General features: G+C 40.6%; 1 protein-coding gene across 1 annotated transcript; it reads right to left on the bottom strand.

Annotated features, from left to right (window-relative positions):
- Positions 1-8600: 8600 nt before the first annotated feature.
- On the bottom strand, positions 8601-20744 carry LOC120564145 (ubiquitin-conjugating enzyme E2 H-like). The gene is made up of 7 exons (XM_039808887.1): positions 20477-20744; positions 16449-16525; positions 16217-16291; positions 16081-16120; positions 15292-15344; positions 11425-11553; positions 8601-9194 (listed from the first exon to the last, which is right to left on the bottom strand). Exons 1-7 carry the CDS (start codon positions 20527-20529, stop codon positions 9070-9072), a joined length of 552 nt encoding a protein of 183 aa, XP_039664821.1. The 5' UTR covers positions 20530-20744; the 3' UTR covers positions 8601-9069.
- Between the last annotated feature and the right edge of the window lie 252 nt (positions 20745-20996).

Here is a 20996-nt window from a genome sequence, read left to right as displayed (position 1 = left end):
CTGTTCCTGGATTACTGTAATCCAGAGACTACCGGTGTTTGTGTGTGTGTACCAAGGCATGGCCTGGCTGAAGATCCTTATTGAACTGTACACTGTGTGTCTTTGGGGCAGACTAAAGGTCAGTCGCTAATGCTGCAGGAGGGCAACACTAGTGTGACTGCAACTAGTCTGTCCTCGCCCTCCTCCTTCCTCTGTCTGATAACTGAAACATATTATTCAACTAATTTAGCTCAAACAGCTTATCTCACTGCAGTAACAATAACTGAATCAGTCCACCAATAAATTATCAGTGTGGCGACAGTCTTTCATCACCTTTCTGAAGCATTTCACATGTTCTATGTACTCTTCTACATGCTAAATAAATTGACACTCACCGCGATGTTGAGATTTGTGCAAAAATACTTTTAATACAACAAGAAATTAAAACACAGTACAAAAGGACAGCTGAGACAATATCAATTAAACAGCCATTAGTGTATGAGATTAATGAGGAGATTCATTGATTTCCACACCCAATCTAATCTAATGACACTACTCATTCTCCTGTATCCCATAGTGAGGGTGTGTGTGTGTGTGTGTGTGTGTGTGTGTGTGTGTGTGTTCTGGGGCAGAGCTGCTGATAATCCATTGGTTTGTGATGCCTCTCAGAATGACAGATGGCCTGTGCAGCCTATATGCTGTTGAACCTGTGTGCTCAGTTTAAAGGCAGTTTTAGCTACCAGGAAGTTGTGTGTATCAGGATTTGATGTGTGTGTGTGTGTGTGTGTGTGTGTGTGTGTGTGTGTGTGTGTGTGTGTGTGTGTGCGCGCGCACGTGTGTGTGTGTGTGTGTGTGTGTGTGTGTGTGTCCTTGCCTCCTTAGGGAGGGATTCTCCCTAAAGAGCTTTGATGCCTTCCCTGCATCACTACATGGTACTAATCACTCGTACCAGCTGTCAGCGTGTCGGCCTCCCTCCTTCCTTTCTGTGCGTCCGCTGGCACCACTTAACCTAACTTCCTCTGCAGACGACCATAATGGACTCTCACGGCATTTATATGAAACATGATGAACACTTATCAGCCGCTGATTGCTCTGACTGTTCAGTCCCACCAAACGAACGCAGACACTGTAATACCAGTGATGTGTTTTGTCTTTGTTTGAATGTACTGTCCGTTTCTCCATCTATCCCTCCTTTCTGTTTTCCCTCTGGCCTCCACATCTCTTTTTATTGTTATACTTTAAAACGTAGGGCTCTCAATAATCCCCTTGAAGTTTCCCAAAATTTGGTAATTACACTTAAATCACATACAGAATATCCTATACTTGCTTCAGTTAAGCTATTGTACTGATAAGGGAAATATTTCAATCCAAGATACAACTTTAAAGGCTGCATTATCAACAGACAGATTGCACATGTTTTAATGCATCATTTTATGCACACTTTAGTGTAATACTGCCAGATATATTTAGCATCTCTGGATACCTTGGCTTCTTTAATAAAATGTAAAATAAAGTTCCAGGGCCGTAGCCAGGATTTTAGAAATCCTGATGTCTGATGAATCTCTGCAGCACCTCATCTCAGACCTTCAATGACTGAGCAGGATCAGGTTGCACCATAAGCTGAGCTAGCTGCTGCTGCTAACACCAACCATTGAGGATTTACTACTACTACTACAGGCCTTCAGCTGCTGGTTTCACAGCCAAACACGTGAACATCATCGATTTATTGACCGGGCAGTCAACCTGATGCTTAATGGCCTGTGTATGGACCAATAGTTAAAAGAATCCTTTGGTTCATACCTTCAGTTTGAAGTCGAAGATTACACTTTGATGTCATGATCAGCTAAGTGTGCCCAAGTCGACCCCGAGGGGACGTCATGCATCTGGGGGAGGAGAGAGGCAGGACAAAGCATTTATAACCTCTGGAGGTGTTTTCCAAACCAGCACACTTTCCGGACTTGTGTTGAATTTTCGTATGTGGCTTGTTCTGTGGTTGTTCTTCACAGAAATGGTGAACTTGCTGTGTCCTTGCGGAGTTTCTATGGTGTTCTGAGACTGCAAGAACGCTCAGGAGGGGAAGCTCAATTTGAACCCCTCACTGCTCCGCCTGCAGTCACTCACACACCCAAAAACCACGCCCTCACTCTAAACCTGCCATCCTATGACCTTTTGTGACTAAAATGACAGCTTTGACCTGTCTAACACATAGTCCTAAACATAAAATGATCCTCCTCCTGTGATGAGTCCTGGGATGGTGGACGGCAGGTTAAAGCTCTCAGTCAGTTGTTGGCAAGTCTAGAACCACCGGATCCTTCCAGCCCACCAGAGTGAGTTCTACCATTGCCAAACACTGTGGGAGAGGGCACCCGTCACAGCCACCAGATCTGAGTGACGAGTCGAGTTCAGGTTACACAGGACAGCGTCTCAGAGATGGAGCATGAGCCTCCATGGTAACCAGTGATATCTGAGAGGGACGGCGCAATCGATCAGATCCATAGTTTATCCTCCTTCTCCTCTCTCTATGTTGCTCTCTCACAACTGAATATTTATGAACAGCTGAGTGTCTGTCTTGTCCTATATTGGCACTACACATGATTGCTCAAAAAACGAGAAACAAAGCAAAAATGTGCTAGTGCCAAAATGGGCAAAGAAGATGAGCAATGTCACTTGGTTAGGATGACCTGTTTGCTGGTTTTACATTTAAAGCAGATGGGCACACGGACGAAGGCAGTGTGGTTCTGTCTCTACTCTGTTTATGGCCCTATGGTAATTCACTGATAGTATGCTGTGACAGTGAATTCTACCAGTGCCATACACAGAACAGGAGGAGATATAAGTGTAGTCCCACATCAGGCTACATTGAACGGTCTTAAAACCTGACCATCTTTTCCTTCAAATGTGAATCCTGACATCCTGTGTGCTGCTTCCTGCTCAGGTTTGATTTTTATGTCTGCCTGTAAAACTTCTGCTGAGCTCTTTGAAGTTTGAGAAGTATTGTCTTTACAGTCCTGTGCAGAGTGGAAATAAGCAGACAGTATCAGAATCAATGGCGTCCTTCACTCATCTCTGTTTCGTCCACCACACAGAATGGGGAGTAAATCCAGCCATGCCATCTGCTACTGGGACAGACAGGCCTGTAGTGGTGCTTAGTCAACCAGTTTCTTTAAGAAAATCCTCACAGAAATTAGCGTGCATTTTTATCCTTCTGAACGTTATTATAGGATTAGCTTTTGGGACTTTTCAAGCTTCCATGATGAGATCCCTCTTGATCCTGATGGAGAAGCAGGTCTGCTGCTCAGATTGATTTTGGCTGTAGGGAATGATACGCTAAGTGATTTTTGAGATGCTCCAAATGGGTCCCAAAGCAGGGCTCATCTTCCCGTTTCCGGGAGAGATCAATAGAGTAAAAAGCTTGAGAGAGAGAGAGAGAGAGAGAGAGAGAGAGAGAGAAAGAGAGAGAAAGAGAGAGAAAGAGAGTACATAAACAAATCTCCTGGAGTTGCTGGTTTAGTTGCTCCTCATATCTTGGTTTATCTTAATACTGATAAAACAATATTACTCATCTCCTTCAATAGAGTCATGTCCCATCAAGGCTGCAGTGGAGGATAAAACATTGTGTAATAACCTCTTCCCTTCCTGAAATCTTCAATTTATGAAATGAGAAGTAGTCTGAAGTTCTTTTGCCGAAAACAAAAGCATTAACTCATCATTTTCAACGAGAAATTATTAGTTGGTGTGCCTTGTGGTGATTAATAGACCAGCTAAAGGTCATAAATAGCCTACCTACTACTTCTCAATTTACACTACTCATTTAAATAACATAACGTGTAAGTGACAAGTGTAAGTCTCATTACTCTCACGTTGGAAGGGATTGCATGCATTTACCAAAACGTTACGCAGGATCTTGCCACGCATATTGTGGAGGCCTGTGGATGGTTGGATTCTTACCTTATAAAGATGATCCGATATCCTCAATGCACACAACAACATTTTAGTTATAAAAACACAAGAAGAAACTTTTTTTTTTTTTAGCCAAGCCTCCTAAAGTACCCAGCAGTAAAATATCTTCACAAGCAGTGTAATCGTATTAAAGATGAGGGGAAAAAAAGCCTGGTGGTCTTCAGCTGGATGAACTGGCCTGGTGGAGGAGAGCTGACTTTTTTTGTTGGTAGTTCTTTAGTCCGCTGGTCCACACTGTATCATTAAACTCTCCATGTCTCCGTCTCTCACTGCTTGTTTGGGCTGTATGGCAGGGGATTTTAGTAGACAGGTAATTAGTTGCTAAGCATCTTAACCCACTGGCAGTATAGTAATCCACGCTGCTCTCCTCCCACTCCTTATGCTGCTTCTATACGCAGGCCTACCGCGCATTTCCTCTGCGCCTTTTACGCACAGGACGCGCACTGCAGTGGCGGGGATGAGGGACGCTGGAAAACCGTGTGATTGGTAATAAAATAGTTTGGTATACGTCAAACAAAATTAGGATTATGGTTACCGTCACACAAAAAGAAAGCACTAAAGTTAACACTAAAGTAACAACACAAGCCATACAAGACGGAAATAAAGCAGATTGACGCCACTCATAAATTATGCTACTTTAAACTTAATCTAGCCTAATTAACATTTTAGGACACGACGCGAAAATATGTTGAAACTTCACGTTCACTCAACGCGTTACATAATAAACCCCTGATGTTTGTCGCCAGACAGCAGACTTACCAGCATCCACCGGGTGTGGCACCCTGCTGCAGCCAGGCCTGAAGCTCCGCTCTGTCTCATCCCTGCACGGGACTCAAAGTTTCTCCCGGCCTCTTCTGCTCCTCGTTATATACGGGCACCCACAGGTCCCTGCAGGGCTCATTTACCTGCTGTTGGTGATTATTAGACAGATTGCAGGTGGAAAAAGAGCCATCATCCTTTCAGCTGATGTGAATCCGTCCGAGTGGGATAGGACAGGTTTGGGTTACGGCTCTTTCAAAGTTGACGCTGAAATCCACCCGTGCAGCCTTTGTCCTCTCCATACATTATGAAGGAGGCGCAGCCGGCCAGCAGCGTCTCATCGCCCACTGCACAGCGCTGCTGCTGCTCGCGTTACGCTGAAATAACTTTACTCGTCACCGGTTTCACTATATTAAAATAATATTTATATATAAAAACCTGATGCCTCTGTTTTATGACTTATGAAACTCATCAATGCGCGATTACTATGCAGTTCTTGATCTTCTTAAAATGTAACTCCACACCCATTTTAACCCCAAAAAATGACACTGAAACTATTTTTACCTCAACCATAAATGCCGCTGCATTGATAACACGATATTCAGTATTAAAATCTTTCATCAAAATACATTTTCTGAGATTTTACTGAGAATTAGAACTAGAATTGTTTTTTCTCCTAATCTGAGCTCCACAACAGAAAGGCAAATAGGCTCTATGAGGAAAACTAGTTTCTGATCATTTAATATTACTCTCATAGGAGCTGGTCATCCATTTAAAGTCCTCTAAGGTTTCTGGAGAAAATAAGCACAATGGTCAAACGCATAGTCGTTACCCTCCGAGCCAACCAACCAAATTAAACTGATGTTGAAACAAGAAACCTGAAAATGCTCAGAGAGCCACACAACAATGAATATTTCATAAGATCATTATAAGCTGTCAGCCTGTGTCTGTTGAAGAGCGTCATACTCCAGCAGCTCAACGTGCACGACCACCTTCATTCATTTACTTATTTAAGATGATCCATATCTGAAACCAGTAACACATTAATAAAACGAGAGAATATCATGGGGATAAGAAATAAAACAGATTAACAATATTGCAGGATTAATTAAAATGCTTAAGGTAAACCATAATAAAACATTTTAAAAAAACGTGAGATAAAATGTCAAAATTCTGATTTACCATGAATGTTTATTGGGACTACCTTTTCATTATTTTTTTCTGGAAGAAATGGGCTAACATACAAACTCAGCTCTCACCAACAGGCCTTTTTCTCAGCCGACATTTTGACTGGTCATAGTAGGAAAAGCACAGGTGTTACTATTAATGATGGCTCTGTGCAAGCATGCACAATTTCAGGACCCTGAAACTGAAGGCGCTAAATAGAATTCAGCCATCCTCAACTTTATTATTTACACCTGTGTTTTTCCTAATGTGATAAGTCACAAGAAACAGCCATTTCACTGAGTACATATCGAAAAAGGCCTAAACAATGACAAACAGCAACAAAATGTAGAACGTGAATACATAATATACAATTTCCTACACATTAAGGTAAAAACATGTAAGCAATTGATATAGATACGGTTTATTTCCCTACTTATATGTAACATATAAACAATGTTTAAAGAATAAAGTTGTAGGTCTTAAAAAAAAAATGAAGAAAAGAAAAATGGAAGGTTTAATAATTGTCTAACTTTATTAGTGGACCTCCTCTTCATTTAGTCAGATCAAAGACTTCTAGTCTATAATAATCTATAAAACAGGCAGTAGGACTGCCATCTAGTGGACAGAGGAAGCCCTAGAATCATTCAGTCAGTGTATTTAATTCAACTCATAGTATCAAATCATAACAAGTTATCTCAAGACACTTTACAGATAGAGTAGGTCTAGACCCCACTCTATAATGTATGTCTCCCGAATCTCCCAGGAATATCACCATTTTGATCTTACATTGTGTGTGACTTGTCCCAAGCCCTGTGAAAATGAGGCTCAACCAATGAAACAATTTGAATAACTAATTTAAAACACACACACACACACACACACACACACACACACACACACACACACACACACACACACACACACACACACACACACACACACACACACACACACACACACACCTTGTATTATAGTTTTTCTTTGTTTATTTCTTTCTTCAAGTTACAAGGGAAGCACATTTATCAATGTTTTTGCTTTTAAAAAGTCAGGGATATCTCAACTTGTATCTTGGAGATAGGGCTTAAAAGACAAAAATAAAAACATTAAAACAAATTATAGGCATCAAATATATGTGTCTCAAATAAAAAAAAAAGAATTACATAACACATTGATAAATCAGGATGATCCAGGCTGGACAGTGGTTTGTTTTTTGTTGCTGCAAATGACAAATGACTGTGACATCATGTAGTCTTAAGATCTACACCGACATATATTTGGTTACCGAGGCTAACTAGAGCAATTTTAACTAGGCTGTTTAACAAATAAAATATAAAAAGGGATTATTATTTCAATTTTAATTAGAATCAATTTCTCTCCAAAGAAGAAGAAATAGCCCATTTGAATGGTGATCAAGTAAGATTCTGACTTTTGTTTCCTTCCAGAAATAACACATAATACAAACTACATGAATGCGTGTTACAAACATGCATCAAGCTTCAAGTCTGCGCTGAAACACATGCCAGTGTACCATCATGAAATTTTACAGTAAACTGTCAATGGCTCTGGTAACGCCTCCTTCCTCCGCACAGGCGCAAACAAGCGTGTGAACCTCTCCAGGGTTAAACCAGAACTGAAGCTTTTTAACTGAATAACAAAACTTCTAATAAGAAACCTGTGCCCAAATTTCATTTTGAACTACTCCGAGACTGTCACTCTGGAGTTTGACACTTTGAGGAACATTATTTATTTATTTTCTCACTTAACCTCAGTGAAAACTGGTTATCACCAAACCCTGTCTGAGGAGGATTTCCTTGTTTTTTTGGGGGTATATATATATGAAACTAAACTTGTAGATACATTAGATTTTGGTCCCACCATTTTGGAAAACAACAGGCCATCAACAGCATGAAAAAGTAAATGCGACAGTGTTGAATGGCTGAAACAAAGAGCACTTCTGTCTGACAACGTAAATCATCTTTGATGGACACATTTGCATAAGAATAGGGTGCAGGTGGGGAGTCATCCCACAGACAAATATCTATTAATTCTCCTCCATCTTTACAGGACAATTAGTCTTTTAACTAGTGTGTTATATAAGTATTAAACAATACATTATGATAGGAGTCACCACCCGCAAAAAAAAACCAACTATCCCTACGCAAGTCAAACACCTAATATAGTTCAACACAAGCAATAGGCAAAGTTAATAAGTCAATAATTCAACAAGAACCTGGATAATCACCACCAAACCCTGCCCGGGGTGCGCACGGGCGTCCTCCCCATTTCTACAGCTCCACAAAGCCCTACACAACTTTACTTCTGTGTCATGCCACAATATACAAAGATACTCAGAGAATGACAAACACTTTCCTAAAACGGAGAGGAAGAGGAGGAGATGGGTGTTGAAGAGGAGAAGCATCAGAATGTTGAGCCTTCTCTTATGATTTCTGCTCAGGGGTCAGTACAACACAGGTTTTCAATACGCCATGATTCTCCCTGGAAAACACACGCACACGCGCGCACACGCACACACACACAGAGTTGATGCGTTGGTTGTTTGATGGTGTGTGTGACGTGTCAGCAGGTTCGCACAGAGAGCAGTTCTGTCAGAGAGGACGTCTGCAGCCACACCAGTCTGTACACAATCAACACATGACCGCACTGTGGCCCTCTGGTCTTCAGCTCCTCTGAAGTGATGATTGTAATGGCAACTCCTTGGGGCGGCAGAGTAAAAAAAAAAAAAAGGGGAATCCACGCTTATCTGATTTTGAAGTTGAGACCGCTCAGAAATGGTGGATTGTCATCCTGCAGTCCTCTGTCTGCGAGGGAGAGATGCCCGATGATGCAGTAAAATGTTTAATAAAGACAACAACAACAAAAAGAACTTGCGCATGTTATGTCAGTCCTCCGTCCTCAGTCTGGACAAGCAGTGTGAAAGCCTTGATTGAAGCCACCAAAAGATCGTGGAAATGAATGATGCACTCCTTTCTGATCTAAACAGGCTCTTGAGGGCGAAGAGGAGGGTGAAAGTAGTAAGGGTTAATATTCTGCAATATCATACTGCAAATCCTTGTGTAGCAATAAAAATCCTCGTGTTGCTGTAAAAAAAATTGTCTTGTTTAAATATGAATATAGTACGGAGTTTCTGCTCTTTAGGAAAGGACTGTCTGCTGTGAGGCGAAGGGGGCTAGATCTCCCCGTTCACTACAACTCCATGTCCTGAGCCTCGTCCTCCGAAAAGTCTGACATGGAGCTCTCGGAGGAGGAGTCGCCTCCTCCCTCCTCCTGCTCCTTTAGAGCCTCCTCTGTGGCATACTTCTGGATGTACTCTGAAAAAGACACACAAGGCTCTGGATCAATTGTAGTCACAGTTTATAGCAAATGAAAAACAAAAATGCTTTTACCAATTAATAAAACAATCTCAACTCAAGGTCAAAATGTATCACACGGTCTTCATCAGCAGACTGAGTTATCATTGGAATATCTCAGGGATTAATCTCTTAAAAAGGACTTTTAATTCAACAAGTCCTTAAAATGGAAAAGTCTGGACACCTACTTTTTCATGACGACCAAGCAAATTTAACCTGCTGATGAAGTACGTGCGATACAAAGTGCGTTTTCATCGACCAGTTTTTATGCACATTTTAAATTGGGCATAAAAAAAACATAAAAACATAACAAACATAAAAAAAAGAAAAGAAAATAATTTCAAAATACCACAAATAAATTTTCATGCTTGACTGATGTGGAAAAGTGGGTGTATCCGGAGTCTGGAAACAATTGGATGGTTTTTGGGCCGTAGTCGAAAGTAGTAGTGGGCAATATGGCCCTATATACAGTATATGTTATATACCGTATTGGTCCGAATATAACACAACCCTGATTATAAGACGACCCCCACTTTTTCAAGACTAATTTTTGGAAAAATACTTTATAAAAGCCAAATATTGTTTTCATAAAGAAAATAATTTCAATAAAAACACATTGAATAAAACAAGGTATGCTGGTTTTTTTTTGTTTTTTTTACATCTTTCAAATTAATTTTTAGATGAAAGTGTCACATTTAAATTAACGGTAAATATTTCCGAGGTCTTCAGCTGAATGACTGCTCTAGTAACGGGCATCCCATCATTCCGTTTTCCAGTCACGTAATCACGTAATCACCAGAGGCCTTCACGATACGATATCATCACGATACTTATGTCATGATACAATATTACTGCGATTTTAAAGATATTGCAATATTCTGCGATATATTGCAATTGATTACCTTTATTCCAACTTCAAATTTTTCCCAATTTCAAATTATGTCCCCAAAAGAAAACTTTGTCAACATCTGTTTTATCTAAAAAGATACATTTCTTTGTTTGTTCATCTCACTTCAATTTCATTGCTGCAAAATGGGATCGTCTAGCAGACAAACTAACCAACACATATATAGTAAGAGATTGATACTTTGGTGTCTGTGTATCGATACAGTATTGCCACGGAAAATATTGCGATACTATGCTGCATCGATTTTTTCCCTCACCCCTAGTAATCACACACACTCTCCTGTAGGGTTGGGCATCGTTTGGATATTAACGATTCTGATTCCAATGCCGATTCTTCCTTTTCGATTCCGGTTGTAGTAGGAATCGGTTCTCGATGCCCGACCCTACTCTCCTGTCAATCCCTTGGAAGCGGCCGCTTTGAGGACCACTGTAAGATCTTCTCTGGCTGTTTGCATTTGTAGACGGTGTAACATCTCCATGACAACGCCTCGTTTTACTTGCATTCTACTTCCGTCTTCCAGGCTTTTTGTAGCTGGATATATATAATTTGTTTCGTCTGAACCCATGAATGTGGGTAACGTTGGTGATAGTGAGATGCTTGCTACAGTTACACTACTAGTGATGAAGTGATTATTTCTCTGAGTCACTGCTTTGTTCTAACACCGCTGGGCTCTCTCTCTCTCTTCAGTCGCTCTCTATCTCTCTCCACCATATAACGTTACCGTGCTTTCGGGCGCTCGTTGAGGCTCCGTCTAAAACTCTGCTTTTTCGACCAGTCTTAATTAGCTTTGTAGCAACTCATTTGGCAATGGCTTGAATGTAACGAATGTTAATTATTATAAAAACGTTACGCACTAAAGCTTTAAATCATTTAGTCAGCTGATGATTTCACCAAGTCTGGTCCTCATCAAATTATATTTACCAATTAAAAATGAGTAAAATTAATAATTTTGTTAAAATATAACCCGTTATTAATATTCACATGCACACATGCAGTATTTATAATACTGTTGTCTGTGATCTAAACTATTGGAAATACAGACTATTTGAATTGTAAGCAACCATGTACTGACGTGACATGGCCTATGATTATGGTTGGACTTCAACAATGTGTGTTGAATCCTTTTAACTTAAGTAGCTACAGTAGCTCCTTGAGAAATCATAGTTGCATTCTGGGATTGCACAAGATCTAAAATTGTATAGTCCCTAAATGCAGAAATACAGAGAAAACAGGGACACCCTACACTAACCATACACATTTCAGCGTTAGACCCTGGTGTGCTACCTTTGATCTTGTGTTTATAATCCTCCGGCCGGTGCAAGTACATGGCAGCTGCATCCCCGTTCAGAGGATCGATGGGGTTGGGGTAGGCAAGCAGCTGAGGGAGGAACGACTCAAAGATGTTGGTGAGGTCTGGTGGATGTGGGGAGAAAGATCAGTCAGTACAGAGAACAAAGCTACAGAGAAATATGCTACGACGCTGAGTCATTGCATCATGTGTGTAGCTACAACATGATGCACTAGGAGGTCTATCTTGTAATGAAATGTTCAAGTCAAACAGCTGTATAGCTGTATGTTTTTTGGCGTAATAAATTACAGTGTGAGTAAAGACAACTTACTGCTCTAATTTCACTGACATCTATAGCAACTTCAACCCTGCTGTGTGTGTGTGTATATTTTTTTATTTTTATATTTATATATATATATATATATACACACATACATACATACATACATACAGTAGCAAAAAAAATAAAAACAGATTAACATGTAACACTGTGTCTATACAGGAAGCGTAGCATGAGCAGCACATTAGCAGAGCAGCAGCTTCAGTGCGCCGTCTACACAGGATGTGTTCAGGCACTGTATTGAGTGTATGTCACCTGCAAACGTGAATATAGGCAATTTGAAGATTTTACCATAATTTGTGTGTAGTAGTAGTAGTAGTAGTAGTAGTAGTAGATAACTTTATTGTCCCCATGGGGCAGTTGGGTTTGCAGCACAATCGCAAGGCACTTTATGACATCAGACATATGATACAAACAAATAGTCCTTACATCAGACACCGACAGGCATAACATGAAGAATATACATCACACACTACAATACGCTATACACCCTTGGGTATGATCAGGCCCGCTGGACGACTAGCTTATTTTCAATGATTTATTAATTAACTTTTATGGCTTGTGGTACGAAAGAGAATTTGGATCGGTTCTTGGTCAGAAGGGGTAGTCAGAAACGACGCATAGATGGCAGTAGTTTAAAATGTGATGCCAGGGGGTGTGTGTATGTGAATAAACCATCAACAAATGCAGCTGAGGATGACCTTTTTTAACCTGACTCCGCCAGATGGATTGCTTCGCATGCGAGTGGAAAACTGGAGCTCGCGAGATCAGGACGGTTCACGAGGCTAGACCTTTTTGTCAGCCTCAAACAACTTTCAGATATACAGTTAATAGTAAGGGGTGGCAGTAGCTCAGTCCGTAGGGAGTTAAGTTGGGAACCAGAGGTCCACTGATTCAAGTCCCTGTACGGAGTGTGGACTGGTAGCTGGTCGGCTCGGGGCGCAGGTCCAGCAGTCGCAGCCTGCCGCCCTCACTCTGACATCTCTATATTTGTGCATGTATAGGACCTGAGCATGTGTGTATTTCAGGCCTGTGTGTAGTGTGTTCTAACAGCAGAGTGAAACATTTTTTAATTTCCCCTCTGGGGATCAATAAAAAGTAAAAATTAAACAAGTACTGGATTTTGTTAGGGATAAATATCCCTAACAATCCATATATATATATATATATATATATATATATATATATATATATATATATATATATTTTGAAACACACTACATTCAATAATGCAATGTTACGGTTTTCAAAATCATGATGTTACCTCAATCAAGGTTCAAACAAGGTTACCTACTGCATTCTTTCATTTGTTCAGTCTGTTAGTCATCAAAGCTGAAGATTATTATCTGCGCTAACTGCTCATTAAACCGGTGTCACACCGCCCCTGCGAAATACGCAAACACCTATCAGGGTGTTTTCACATACACAACAAACGTCTAGCTGAGAGAAACAAATAAACATACTGTAGTTGTCCCGCTGTGATAAATCTCACACCTCTTAAACGTGGGGTATACTTGCCGAAGCGGAGTGCCAGTGTGACGTCATGGGAGCGCCGTACCTGTATATACTCGCACGTGGTGGTCGCGACACTAGTTGCAGTCTTCTCCTGAACAGAGGTGGCTGTCAGTACCCATTGACATATATATTAATGGACCAATAGACCCCGTTGCTCTGGACGGAGACCAGTGAAGGCTATTAGAAGCACTTTTCCGGTGATGGCCAGCTTTACTGCGCAGCCTCCAACTGACAGAGACAGCGTAAATGTGACGTGAGCAACGTGTCTGAAAGTTGTAAGTCTTCTGGTAGCTGTGCCAAGAGAAATCTCAATCATTCCCAATCTTACAGAGACGGAGAATGTAGGTATATGTAAGGAGATAGCATAGGCACAGGCTAATTATTGCTAACTAACATGCTAGTTAACATTAGTAATTAAACCTAAACAGCTAACGTAAGTCGAAACTGCCTGCGAGCTTCTCCTGTACTATACGGTAATTCCTCTACTGTGCGACAGTAAGTCACTTGGTTATGACACAATCGTTAGCCTATTTTTACAAAAAACGTCTGCACGCAGGCCCATAAACGTGAGATACAAGGCAATGGAGCCTTTTATCGTTGTTGTGTTTCTTCCGAACTAAACAATGGACAAATCGGAGTCTTTAAACGCCCGGATGTAAAGTTATTCTCAGTCAAGTGACGTAAAAAAAATGCGTGATGTAGCGGAATGCTAACAGGAGGTGATGGCCAGTTAGCAACAAAATGGCGCCATGATGAGCACGGGTTCTGAAGCCGAAGCTTACCCCTTGTCAGTACCCGATCCGTTCCACCGGCTCAATCCGTTCTGCGCGTATTGCAAGATGACCACGCATGCCATGACGTATCGCGAGATTATAATACTGTTTTACGACCTGCCCAATCTGCGCCACACTACGCCTCCACCGGGATAGCTAACAGCTAATTCGCCAACCGCTAGCCGACAGCCTTCAGTCTAAAATAACGCATGCGCGAAACGGATCGTGCAGGCAGAACGGACAGCTAGATTCAGTCTAAAATAACGTTAGGTCAAACATAATGGGAAAAGCAGGCTACAGCTAAATTAAGACTTTACAGTTATAACAATAAAGACAAGTATTGAGTGATTGTATTTTAAATGAGCACAAGTAGAACTGACGTAACAGCTGTTATATGTTAACGTTTATTTTCAAGTTTTATTTTGTCAGTCTTTTAATTTTTACGCTTTCTCAGCGCGGCAATTAGCTGTTAGCTAAACTAACGTTAGCCTAACTGTGGAGGCAACGCAGAACGCGCTACAATCAGCTAGCGGTTAGCCAAATTAACCGTTAGCTAAACTAACGTTAGCTTCCCGGTGGAGGCTAACGGCAGACCGCTATAATCACCTAGCGGTCCGCCGAATTAGCTATTAGCTAAACTAACGTTAGCTAGCGTGGGAACAGATTGGGTAGTGTCGTAAATTATCGAACCACACCGGCGCTAATGAGGAAAGGCGCCCTCTGGTCGCGCACTCAAAATCCTGGCGCGCCATTTTGACGTCACATTGGCGCGCAAGCTCGGCTAGGGTGACTGTAAAATGGCCCTTACGCTCTCTATCGTTAAAACAAAGATGGTTTTCAATTTTAAAACCATTTCCATTAAGTCCACTTTTTGAAAAAGTAACGTACTGTTGAGATAACCTTTCAATACGACTCAAAACTTGATCAAATAAACTAGGAGTTAAAAGCCCAAGGACTCCAATGTAAACCTAAATACCCTCCAGGTGAGCGTGTTTATCACGTTCCTCTCAGCCTCCGGACCTTCTTATCTATCAGTGCTCAATGCATGACCTCAATACAGGCAGCAGTTATCACTACACAAGTGTAAGACGATTAAACTGCCTGAAGCTGCACTGTACAGGTTTAAGCTGCTCGCTTTGTGTCTTTTTTATTGGTTATTACAGTCACTCAGTTAATCCGAGTAACTGGTGAAACTATATAAAGCTGTCCCAGTGAGAGCTGTGGCTGTGACCTACCGTAGAGAGCTGTCCATGTCTGGTTAATGACATCTAAACACACGGTTCCTGACCTGTAGAAAAAACAACACTTTGAGTACAACATAATAGCCCAGCAGAGGTTGCCGAAGCAAATCAGGGGGGTTGGGTGACCTCAGTGTTTCCTTTAGGATTTTTTTAGCAGTGGGGGCAGGTCTGTCTGAACAACAACCCCCCTTCTCCCCCCTCCCCCCCAGTTGTGATTGAACTGTATTTTTTTTAGGAACTATAGGGCACTTAACATCTAGAACAGGTCTACAAAATGAATTAGAACAGACTCACCGCGGTGACATTTTTGGTGGAGCTGTTCGTTTAATAGTCGACTCGGAACAAAAAAAAGAACGTTTTGACAATAAACTACATCAACACAACAGTATGTGGAGTTAAACTGGACGGGCCCAATAACATCAGAATTTTCGGCATTTTTTGTACAGCCCTATTTCTGATACCGTAGTGGCAGAAATTCTGCCATGGTGGCCCGCCACTACAAAATCAACATAGAGGAAACACTGGACCTGAACAAGAAACAAAACATCAGCTTCTCCTCAATGTAATACTATTAATCTTTTTCTTTTTTTAATGCCAAACATGAGGATATGCTTCATGCAACATTTACAATTATGAAATGATTTACATGTTCTAAGGTTGTTGCCATTAAAATCAATTCACTCTTTGCCATGTTAACTGGTTAAATAAGTATAAAGCAATATATAAAAAGCAATACTTCAATCACTGCAAAGTGATATCCAAAATACTGTGAGCCCCACTTACGCTTCATCAATGTTGGGATGAAAGATTTTATTCATGAATCCTGTGAACAAAGAAGCAGGTTTCAATCATTGCAGAGTAAGATTTAATATGGACATTGCAAGGCGTTGCTACAACACACAGCAGAAATAATTCATACCTATTGATGGTGATTTGAAGGGGTATTTATCTGGCAGGTCCACTCTGACCTTCCACACACCTCCTTCATAAGACGCTGAAAAGAAAAGAACAATATACTCAATTGAAAAACATTTCTAAACTAAAACAGTGTCACTGTCTAACTCAGTAACACTGACTGGATGCTGATTAAATGTACAGCATGCTGGTGAAATGCTGGTCAATGAGAGGGAGAATCAATGTGAAAAACCTACATCCAGGCGGTCCGTGGAACTTCACCACAAACTCATTCAGTCCACTAAGGATGGTGACCTCATGCTTGCTCTCAATGCTGATGTCTGGTTAAGGAAAAAGGTGAACCCGAAATACGAGAGGCACAGCATTCAAACACAAGTTCAACAGAAATAAATCAAAAACAGGCTGCAAAGTGCCTCTTTCTCTCTCTGTGAACTTATCTGGGCAGAGGTCAAACATAGGATCAATAACGTGAGCCATGGCAGCGATATCAATAATGCAGTGTTGGACAAACTCAACCAACAGACACCAAAACAACTTCACACTCAGCACAGGATATCATCTTATCAAACATGGAAAAGATCACAGCTAGCACTTAAGACTACAGATGCTATTAATGATCACACCTTCACTTTTCTTTAAAGTGATGGTTAACGCAGTACTTTTTTCCCATGACCTCGAGTTAAATTTCCCAGAAAGCGCTTTTCACCTGGGTCTAACATTGGGAGAGTTAGCGTAGAGTGTTAGCCGCTGAATGCTTAAGCGCGCTAATGGATCCGAAGTGTCTCTTACATTACCCCACTAATAATGCCGAAATGATACCAAAGGTCTACACTAGTATATATAGGTTATGCACTCATAAAACGATGGATTGTAAAGTTTGGCAGTACACCAGAAGGTTATGTAAGAATAACACTTGCGTGCGCTTCTGCTGTCTGCTGTTGTTGTTGCTCTGTAAAGACGAGTGCTTAGGGACATCTACAAATAAACAACCCAAAAGAGATGCAAACAAAAAATTTTTTAATTTAACTTATTTTTTAAAGTAAGTGCTGTAGTATAACTAGCAGGAGACAAGTAATAATTGAGGTAAGTTTGGAGACATTACCTTATTTAATCATTAAATTAATAAATATTTTTGTTGCATCTCTTTTCGGTGTTGTAATTTGTAAATGTCCCTAAGCACTCTTACTGCCCGGTAGTAACAGCAGCAGCAGCAGCAGAGAGCAGAAGCCAGCAGGCAAGTGTTATTTACATAAACTTCTGGTGTACTTACAAATTTTACAATCCATCGTTTTATGAGTGCATAACCTATTTGTACTACTGTAGACGTTTGGTATCATTTCGGGCATTATTAGTGGGGTAATGTTAAGAGACACTTCGGATCCATTAGCCTCTGCGCTAAGCTATTCAGCTGATAACGCTACGCTACGATAACGCTCCCAATGTTCGACCCAGGTGAAAAAAGCTTCTGGGGGGCTGTTTGGCTCGAGATCATGGTGCAAAGGACCCTAGGGTGAAATTACTCCGAACCATCACTTTAAATACAGGATGGGACAAAACTTCAACTGTCCAACCCAAACTATTACTCCCTATAAACACACTCACTGCATTAAGCATAAATGTGCTGCCTTCAGCCAGCTGAGCTGTGGGGGAGACCGATGGGAATTTTTATCCGTTTTGCAGGTAACTACAGCTGGAGACGATGTGAGGTGACTTGGGTGGGAAGGATGTGTCATAATCACAGCTTGCAGTGACAGAAAGAGACAGGAGACCGAGCCCACTGTCTGTCAGCAACACAAAAAGGTTGGGCGCATTCAGTCAACGACTATGTGAGTCTGACACAATGACAGATGGAGAAGAAAGAAAAAAACCCACTAAAACCACACAAGTGAACTGTTCATCATCCTTTCAGAAAACCCTCTGTCATCTCCACCCCCAACAATCTAACCAAGGTAACGCCAAACGGCTGGAGCACAAGTAATAACGCAGCTAGATAGCTTGTGAGGAGGCAAAATAACTATAACAGAGAAGGTTTGAAAAGCTTAGTCACTCAGTGGAAAAAAAGGTTCACAAACCACTGAGCAAGAAGACAAGGGTAGCTGACGCAATGGGATGTGTGAAATGTGCATTTCTTCTTATCTGCAGTACACTTTATATGTAGACTTTTAGAGCAGAGGACAGTAAAATAATCTGAGAGCAGACATGGCAGGAGGCCAGAATCAGCTGTGCTCTCGGTCACAGTGGTTCAATCTAACAAATATTTGATTTAAAACCACAACATGAAACTAGGTATGGCCTCTCCTGTTAAACAGTGGTGCTACACTTAGGATTGGAAACTGCAAGAGCAAGAACTGATGTATCCTAACATGTTTTTCCTGGTCGACCCCCCACTATCTATTCTTGTATTTCTCATCCATACTTAATAATGGCATTAATAAAAAAATAAGCTTTTTTGGTGTTTTTACTTTGTTTGCATCTTTTTATAGACATGACTGCCCAAAAACTTTAAATTACTTGGGACTTAAATACTCTGCACATAAAACTATTTTTATTCACTAATAGCATCTGAGGTTTAAGGTTTTTAAAAATGGTAACCTTAACATACCGAGTTATAAATAACTAAAGCTATACTCAAGCCGTCTTAAGCATGATTATTTTCAAATAAAATTTTAAAAATCTTTCTGGTAAATTGACTAATTGTTTAGTCTATAAAATGTCACAAAATAGTGAAAGATCCTCATCACAATTTCCCAGAGCCTAATGTGACATCTTCAAATAGCTTGTTTTGATTGACCAAGAGTCCAAAACCCCAAAATATTTAGTTTAAAAAATAAAAACGGAGGAAACATTTAGAAACTGGAACCAGCAAGTGTAACATTTTTCCTTGCTACTGTAAATGACGATTATCAAGATTTTTGCGGAAGAATTTTCTTTTGCTCGACTAATGAATTACTCAACTAGCTTATTGTTTCAGCGCTAGTTGTCTGTCAGTACATTGCTAAGTACTGGATGTTCCCAGCCTAGGTCCCTGCATGTGCCCCGTACAGCATGCTTGTTGTTCCTCGATCAGCTGTGTGTGAAGCCCCGCCCTCCCACCATGTTCCGGATGGTAACAGGCTGACCAATCAGAGAGCAACATCTAGCTGCAGGACAAAAACAAAACAATTCAGCTCACGCTGTCAGAAATCCTTTCATGCAAACTTCAGCTGATAACTGCAAATAATTAGTAATAATACAAAAAATATACATTCGACGATTACTTATTACAAAAAGCCTAAACCAGGCAGCTGTAAACTAATTAAGAGATAACATCACGTAACATCAAAGACTGTTGAGAAAAAAATGATTTTGTCTTTTTTAGCATTATTAAAATTCGATAAAATTATATTTTTGGCTTCATATTCTTTACTGTATAATCTGTGGTAAACAGACCGTGACTATTAATATTATTCACTCTGAATACAATTTCTGTTTTCTGCAATTCGCAAGATTATCGTTTGGATTTGGGAAACAATTTAAAAAGCACAAAATGTCAAAATCTGGTTTCTGTGTTCTCCAACGTTAATTAATGTAGTCAGACTCAGAGTCATTTGTCGAAGATCGTCTCTGTTACGCTACATCGACCTTATTTGTTCTCACTGGGTGATAGCATGCTACACGTAACACGGCTAGCTACCTTGATGTTAACGTTACTAAATCATGAACAAATAAATATGTCTTTCCAAAGCACCGTCTCCAAAATGTAAAACAGTATTCACTAATCCTTCACATTGTGTTGTCAGTCCGGTGGGACCACTTATTATTGACCAACGGGCTAACTTCGCTTCAGAGCTAAGGCTAACAACGGTATATTGCGTAAGATTCCGTGATTGATGCAAACAAGAGCATTGCTAACACTTAGCTAACAAGCTAACGCTGGCTAAAAGGCGAGTGAGTTCACAAACCTTAAACGTGTAGCTAGATTCCTCGCTATTCTGCTAACTAAACAGTGAGCTAGCTAGCTAGCTAACGTATGCCAAACTACAGAATCTAACGTTAGTCACAGAGCTAACGTTAACGTTATCCATTAACATCAACGTGTTTAGCTTTACACACTTTTAACCAAATCTATTAATATCACAGAGCGAGTAGCAACATAATACATGTTTTTAGCAGCCATCGGGAACAAATGCTGTATTTAATCAACACTAACGTTAGATAGCTGACAATTATTATAAAACAGGCCTATTTGATTTAGGCTTGTTGTTTTATGTTCAGAAAAGGATACAGTTTCACCACGTCGGTATCCATTCGCCTCTTGCCCGGACTTGGAGACGACATTTTTGTATTCCTTTCAGAAGTGATCTAAAGATACTGCGGCGATCACACTACCTCAATGTTCCAGCTTGAAAATACCTACAATCCGTCTGGACTTTGTCAACAGCCTTCCCACAATGTCCATAAACGAGATCCTTGCTGCAACATCGCCCACTTTTCTCTCAGCGGATCTTCAGTGTTTGTGTCCTGTCCTGAAGACTGCCAGTGACCAGCCTAAGGAGAGGAGGGGTTCGGGTATAGACGTACACTCTACAGAACACAATTTACACTGTTAGTGTGCTATTTTATAACAGTGAATACAAATGCTGTAATCATTCCTGCAAAGATGGAAGTTGACATTTAAATATTTGATGTGTTTCTGACTTGTTTTTTGGTGAGGCTGGTAAAATAGTGCTCAACGATAAAGTGCGTGCCTTTCTATTATGCCTACATCTATGATGAAATTAGCATTGAAAGGCTGAAAGACGCAC

The sequence above is a fragment of the Perca fluviatilis genome, chromosome 8, assembly GCF_010015445.1.
Source record: "Perca fluviatilis chromosome 8, GENO_Pfluv_1.0, whole genome shotgun sequence".
Taxonomy (NCBI): Eukaryota; Metazoa; Chordata; class Actinopteri; order Perciformes; family Percidae; genus Perca; species Perca fluviatilis.
This window is presented reverse-complemented; position numbering and strand designations above follow the sequence as displayed.